Here is a 7,401-nt window from a genome sequence, read left to right on the forward strand (position 1 = left end):
CACACACACACACACACACACACACACACACACACACACAAATAAATAAATAAATAAAAGAAAAAAAAAGGATAAGGGGAAAAGAAAGAGTTGTGCCTTAGTTGAAGAAAGGTGGCCTTGATGATGGTAGATTGATAATACCCATGAAAGCAATCAAGGGAATCAGTTAAAGGCAATGAGCCTATGCATATTACTGTAACCAAAATAAGTGTGAAATGTTGAAATCAAAAGAAAGTAGAATGAATTCTGTAGAAATAAAGGGACAATAAAGATATCTACGAGGGCTGGGGAGATAGCTCTGCAGTCTAAGCACCTGCCTGGCAAGTGCCAGGACCTGGATTTGATCCCCAGTACCACATGCCATGCAGGCCCACGGAACACTGGGCACACCATACCAGCCACCAAAACCATAATCCCAGAGCTGGAGAGGCTGAGACAGAAGGATCACTATGAGTCTGAGCTGTGTAGTGAGACCCTGTACCAAATAAGTAAATAAATGAATGAATAAATAAAAGATAAAAAACATATCTGTGTAAATTTATGGTTTCCCACATATTTATATGTTTAAATTAATGGAGAAAAATGTGTAGATATACAGAAAGGAAAATCATGGGAGGGCAGAGAAAGAGCTGGTGGGTCAGATTAAAGAGGAGACATCACTGGGGAAAAGAAAGCCAGTGACAAAGAAGCTGAATGTAGGGCATGAGCATGTTTGTGAAAAAGTACCACAAAAAAAAAAAAAAAAAAAAGTTTTTTACAGTGGTTTCCCTTCTGCCTGTGAAGGAAAAATCATATTTAGGACTTCTTTTAAGTCTATGCTTGTCTACAAGTGGTTCCATTTAATTATCCTCAAGGTTAAAACATAAGTCATATGGGGCTGGTCTTAGAATGTGGAATCTAGAATGTGCCTGATCGGCTCTACATGATGAAGTGACCGCAGTGTGCACACACACGCCTTAGCATAGGTTGGATCATAAGCAACAGACTTAGACAGAAGCATACAGATATGCTTTATTTTTGCTGAAAGTTCACAAGCCACAGTTCTCTATTTGCTTGGTTCCCCTTTTTCTTTCTTCCTGTTTCTTTTGCTGTTTTAATTCCATTTCTTTTTACGTACGTTTACGAATTGTATTGCATATGTTCAACAGCCACAGTCATCGCTGTGCTTGTCCCGGTGATGGGACCTCTGTCTGGGATCTGAGCGGCTCCACGTTATGTTTTCTCATTCTAATGAGATTGCTGTCGAGGTTCCTGGGTCTTTAGGCACAGATTTCATTGTGCTGAATGACTGGAGCATCTGTCACCGTGTTTGGACCTCCTTTATAAGAATTTTTAGAGGAAGGAGGAAACAGATTTTCTGATAAAGCAGAAAATCTCTTCTCAACATGGCTTTGGAAATCACATATGCTGAAGTGAGGTTCAAAACTGAATCAAAGTCCTCAGGCACCAACTCACTGTCTCCTGATGGTAAGAAATTATTTCTAATGATTGGAACTAATGATGGGATGAAGGAAAAACACTGGGTTTATGAACTCAGGATGGGCAATGTTAAGTGCTGGTTGTCTGTGACTCAATGAAAAATGTGTGCATTGTCAGATTTAGTTACCCATAGTTAGGCACTCAGGGGTTGTAGGGGTGTATAGTGGAAATGATGCTTTTTCTACTCTTAGCATTTAGAGAAAAGCATACTTTACAGGTTATGGTCTGTCCTTAAAAACAGAAATACATAATTGTGTGAACAGATTTTTCCAAAAAGAAATTGTATTATATAATCCAAGGTTTACTTTTACCCACTCGACAATATTTCATCACTTCAGGAAAATGTTTTTAAAACTTATCTGGTATTTTCATCTTAAAGAAGGTTTGGTTTGGTTTTTTTCAGGGGTCTGCATCCAAGGTTTTATACATGCTAGGCAGGTGTTCTTACACTGAATTAAAACCCCAACACAGAAAATGGTTTCAAATCATGATGTGACAACTAAAAATACTGATCTCAATTGTTAAATGAGATAATATTTATCTGCTATAGTACATAAATCTTTAAGACAATAAGTAATTATTTAAATACTAAATGAAACAGTGTGCAATCAAAGTATGTTGAAGAGCAAAACATGCAGGTACAAAAAATGTTCACGGTATGTGTGTAAAAGGGATGGCTCATCAATCCCCGGTCTCCCACACCTTGCTGGCCCTGCCTCCAGCCACCAAGTCTGGGTGTGGTAGTGCATGCCTGTAATCCCAGTGCTAGGGAGGCTGAAAACAGGAGGATCACTATGGGTCCGAGCTGCATAGTAAGACCCTATGAGAAATAAATGAGACATAAATGAGAAAAAAGGAAATAGTTCAAAATTCAATAAATATATGTACAATGTGACATAATACACATATGTGTATATACACTTAAAATTGCTAAAATGATATGAACAAAACCATTAACAGCAGGGTTTCTCGGAAGAAAGAATTTATACTTTTGTAGAAAGTTTAAAGTTTTTACAATCAACATCTTTTCTTATTTCTATTTTATTTTATTTTGTTTATTTTTTGTAATGTAGTTGGTTGTTTCAAGGTCTAACTATGCAGTTTGGATTCATAGTGATACTCCTGATTTCAGCCTCTCCAAGCTGTGATTACAGGCATGTGCCTCAACACCCAGACTCTGTGGGCAGGGTTGGTGTGGCATGTGGTACTGGGGATCGAACTATGGTCTCTGTGTTTGCCAAAGCCCTGGCTGGGTAAATAACTCAGTGGCATAAGCACCTGCCTGGCAAGTGCAAGGTTCTGAGTTTGAGCCCCAGTACTGCATAAATAAATAAATAAATAAATAAATAAATAAATAAACAAACAAACAGATGTGCCTAATCAGGCACTCTAGTTCACTAAGCTATCTTACCAGCCCCCCATTTCTATTTTAATATTACTTCAAATTTCATGATATTAGAAATTATATGTCATATAAGTGAAGAAAAAGAAGAAGAGAAAATTAGAATATAGTTTATTTCTCAGGAAATTAATTTGGCTTCTCCTTTAGCCCCCAGAGAGAAGACCACCTTTCACCAAAGCAATTCTGGCTTTCTCAAGCTGCTTCTCATCACATTGTCGACAGTTTTCTTCCTCTTGACAATCTTATTTCTTGCCGCTTTCATCAGTAAGTACGCCAGCAGAATGAAAAAGCAGCGTGTGCTTCTCATGAAGGGACGGTGCCCACTAAAAGTTGACACTGGACAATGGATTGAGCCCAACATCTGAAAAAGAAATTTACTTTGGGAATATATAATTTATAGGAATCCACTAAAGATGTCCTTCTTTCTTTGCATTTAGTTATTTTGCTTTTAAAAACAATGAAATCATTTCTCCTTAGAGCAACTGATGTGTAAATGTTTATGTATGTGTTGGTGCTGTCAGGTGAAATCTCTGGGGCATCATCTGTGTGTAAGGCCAGATGAATTTGAGTGCACTGAGATAATTAATTGGACAGAAAAGAGATTAAAAACAGTCCAGGGCAACTTCTTCAATGACATGTTCCAAATTATTTTTATCCTGCCTCAAAGTTTGTAAAATATAAAAGATAATTTAGGAAGTATGTGAATATCTGCTTATCTTAGCTTTCAGAAATGTTCAAATTTTAACACACTTAAAATTATTAACTTTTCAAATACATATTTTATTCATTAACTTAGTCATTCAGTAAGTAGTCATACTGTACTATATCAGGTTAAAACTGAGAAATAGACATCGGTTGCTCTAAGAAACATATTGAAGAGTTAGATGGATCGGTGCGTACATCACTGTATGGGAAGAGTTGAGCAGGTGACAAATAGGCAGGGAAGGTTGAAATAGACTTTTTACAGAAAGTGACAGCTCGAGTTGTGTTTATTTTTAAATATTTATAGGGTCTCACTACACAGCTCAGACTCAGTGATCCTTCTGTTTTCAGCCTCCCCAGCACTGGGATTGTAGATATGGGCCACTATGCCCAGACTCTATGGTGGGCTCTGCTCACCCTGGGGGCCAGGCTGGCAGGGTATGTGGTGTTGGGGATCAAACCGCAGTCCCTGCGCTTCCTAAGCTTGCCTAAGCAAGCACTTTAGTCCACTGAGCTATCTCTCTGGTCCCCTTGAGATGTGCTTATTAAGAGTGAGTGGAGGATCAAATTGCATGCAGTGAAAGCTGCTTCTACACATTCTGTTGGCCAAGGGAAGTACGAAAGCCAATAGAGGAGAAATAGACCCCATCTTATGAATAGAAATGACTCAGAGTCAAGTTGGAAAGGGAGTGGTTATAGGAAGGGTGGAAAAGTTTTTAATAATTCACAGTCTTCAATATCAAAAGATATTGAAGAATTTTAAGGAGTTGGTAAAATGTGACCATAAACGTATACTTTTACAAAGATGTGAAAATGTATGAGGAGAAAATTAGAGTTAAAGAGAGAAGTTAAATGACTAATCTATAATCTGATTTTAAAATACAGCTGGAGTAGTCAGGCATGGTGGCACATTCCTGTAATTCCAGCACTCAGGAGGCTGAAGCAGGAGAATTGTTGCAAGTTCCAGACCAGTCTGGGCTACAAAGTGAGTTTAAGGCCATCCTGAACAGTATAATGAGATCCTGTCTCAAAAAGACCAAAACTAAAAAAAAAAAACTAAATAAGTCAACAAAGCTTGACATAAGAACAGTGTTAATGGAGAAGGAGACAATGAATACAATTTTGAATTAAAAGGAGGCAGTACTAAAGAGGTGGACCTAGATGAATATTTAGATCTGTGGGTTAATAGTGTAAAGAGATCAATTGTGACCCTAATATCATGACTTGATAAATTCAACAAACAACTTTAAGTTTTCCAAGGAGGGAGGAACCATAGATGAGTAGCTAGCTTGGGTTGGAAGATGCTGATTTTAGTTTTGAGCATGTTGAGTTGAACCTCACATGTGCACATCTAGTGAGAAGCAGAACGTCAGAAGCTGTGTCAAGAAGGAGTAAAGTCATCTGTGTGACTTCTGAGCAGGTAAATTGCAGCAATCCTCCTGCCTCAGCCTCCAAAGTGCTGGGATAACAGAAATGTGCCACTATGTCTAGAAGGGGAGTAGAGGAAGTGGAACTCAGAGTGAGAATAAGGAGTGGTAAGGACAGGAAAGAGCAGTGTCCCAAGAGTCAAGAAGGAGGAGAACTGTGGTTAAGTATTGCTTCATACTGTGTAAGAACACGAGCAATATTGGGCCTGGGATGTCATTGTTTTTGTGAAATAGTGGCTAGAAAAGCCAGAATGTCATGAGTCCAGGAGCAAAGAGGAGGTAAAGAAAGCAAGAGAGAAATTCTGTTTCTATAGGAAAGGTTGAGTTCATTTTAAATTTACAGAGACATGAGAGTGTGTACTGAGGAGTCAAAGCCAGCTGGGATGGAGATAAGTAAAAGAAAGAAGAGGAAGAGACTATTATGCTCTTGATTGACTTTGAGTTATTTTTAAGTTTTCCATTCCCTAAGTTAACCTAGAAGTATTCATAACTAGTGAAGTCCTCTTTCCCACAAAACCCAGGGTGTGTAACCCTTAAATGCAAGTATTTACCTACCCTTCCCTCTATATTTCTTAAGATTTACCATTTGTATGGTTTTTACATTGAGTTTGAGGGATAATAAGGACAAATGTCTTCAGACCCATGATGATGGAAGTGCTGGGTCCTTTTTCAACTGTAGATCTTTCACAATTAGCCTTTCATTGACTATATGGTGAAGGGAAGACATTTCCTGACTGGAAAAAAAAAGTCTGGGCCTGACATCCCAGGCCCAATATTGCTTACTCTATCTACTTAAGTAGCTGAGCATTTGTAAATGTTTATATGAAGAATGTAAGAAAAAATACAAGGAGAGAGTACAGTCATAATGCTAACAAGGAAAAAGAATGGTGCTTATTCTCTTTTAAAGTTTTCTTTCAGAAATATTCTCAACTTCTTCAAGAAAAGAAGCCTCTTAGAGAAAGCTCACCGAAGCTCTCAGAACTGGAGTGTATAAAAACCAATTCAACCACAGAAGGTAAAATTTGCTATTTTGCCTTAGAACTCAGTTGCTGAAAATGGTATGTAGGATCCCAAGTCAGTATTTCTAAGAAGGTTCCCAGGCAGCTTATACTAAGAAGTGGAGTCTCATGATCCTTATGAGCTACAAGTGTATTTTTACATAGAATCTCAGCTTCTCTACGTATCTTAACTTATAAGTGCAAAGCTTGATTATAACAAAGGTAATAATGCTTTTAGCTTTCTTCAGCCTGTGCTCATTTCTAAACATTTTTGCACGCCACTCTTCCCTCATTGTACCTGTCCTAACCATTGGATCAAAATGATGATCGTGATGACTTCTATTATGGGTATTTCAATTTTTAAACAAATATAGTATTTTAAAGTTTTTATAATATATATTTTATAGATACAGGAAAGTTGAGTGCAAGACATGGACAGATCCAATTTTAATCACATCATGCACACTGAGTGTCTCCTATTAGTATCATACATGAGAAAGGGTGATTAGTACTCCTAATAAATACCTATTGATATGCTCTCACTAGTTAGATTTCATGGCCTTTTATTCAACTAGAATTGAACTAAAAGTTTTAAGCATGCGATGCAAGCACTCTACCAGTGAGCCACATTCTCAACCTAAAGTACAGCATTTACTTCAGTTTTCTTTTCATGTTTTTTTCTCTTTTTATAATCCCACACAAGGTACTGCAATCCACTTAGTTTTCATGTCCTTTTAAGTCTCCTTGTGACTGTGATGGTTATTTGGGTTTTCCTGGTATTTGAGGATCCTGAAACTTTTGAGAAAAACTGCTCTGATATATTATAGGGTGTCTCTATATATAAGTATGACATTCCGAATGGCTAACTTGGAGTTAGTAGTTTTTGAGAGAGATCACGATTATAAAATTCTATTTTCTTCAAGGGTATATGTTATGAAAATGATTATGAATATTAATGCTGACCTTGATCCAGTTAACTCAATAGCACTTTTAAAAAATTAATTTTATGGAGAAACAATTAGCAATGAGACAGTATCAAAAGCAATTAGTAGGGCAGGTTCAATAATTAATGCATTGCATATTATTGTCTTTATAGTGGTTATTCATAGTACAAGATGCAGACATGACATCCTGTCCAAACACTATTAGTACAAATCTTTCCTCTCAATGAGTTAAGAGAAAGTAGTTGTAAATCTAGCCTATTTTGTATATACAGATACAAAATGGTCCCTCATTTATATCCCCTTTTTTGTTTAGTTTTGTCAGAGATGGGTATTTCATTGCCATTTAAATATTGTAGGTGTGTGAATTCAGCAACATATTCCAACATATTTGAGTAGTCCATAATAGTAGGATTGGAAATGTCAGAAGTTGTAGACTTGGGCCTTTTACA

At 37.2% G+C, this 7,401-nt stretch overlaps 1 protein-coding gene across 1 annotated transcript; it reads left to right on the forward strand.

The window, feature by feature from the left end:
- The first annotated feature begins 1,161 nt into the window (after positions 1-1,161).
- LOC111814305 (C-type lectin domain family 4 member A-like) lies at positions 1,162-6,063 on the forward strand. Its single transcript, XM_023707419.1, has 3 exons — positions 1,162-1,467; positions 3,029-3,145; positions 5,918-6,063. The coding sequence occupies exons 1-3, from the start codon at positions 1,386-1,388 to the stop codon at positions 6,061-6,063; spliced, it is 345 nt and encodes a 114-aa protein (XP_023563187.1). The 5' UTR covers positions 1,162-1,385.
- Positions 6,064-7,401: the final 1,338 nt, after the last annotated feature.

Source organism: Octodon degus, unplaced genomic scaffold, assembly GCF_000260255.1.
Source record: "Octodon degus isolate 3935 unplaced genomic scaffold, OctDeg1.0 scaffold00288, whole genome shotgun sequence".
Classification (NCBI taxonomy): domain Eukaryota; kingdom Metazoa; phylum Chordata; class Mammalia; order Rodentia; family Octodontidae; genus Octodon; species Octodon degus.

Bases quoted from the DNA above. Each gene is read 5' to 3' on its own strand.
- LOC111814305 (XM_023707419.1), top strand. From the start codon at position 1,386: ATGGCTTTGGAAATCACATATGCTGAAGTGAGGTTCAAAACTGAATCA. The intron at 1,468-3,028 runs GTAAGAAATTAT...CTTCTCCTTTAG, and splicing joins CAACTCACTGTCTCCTGATG to CCCCCAGAGAGAAGACCACC. The intron at 3,146-5,917 runs GTAAGTACGCCA...TCTCTTTTAAAG, and splicing joins ATTTCTTGCCGCTTTCATCA to TTTTCTTTCAGAAATATTCT.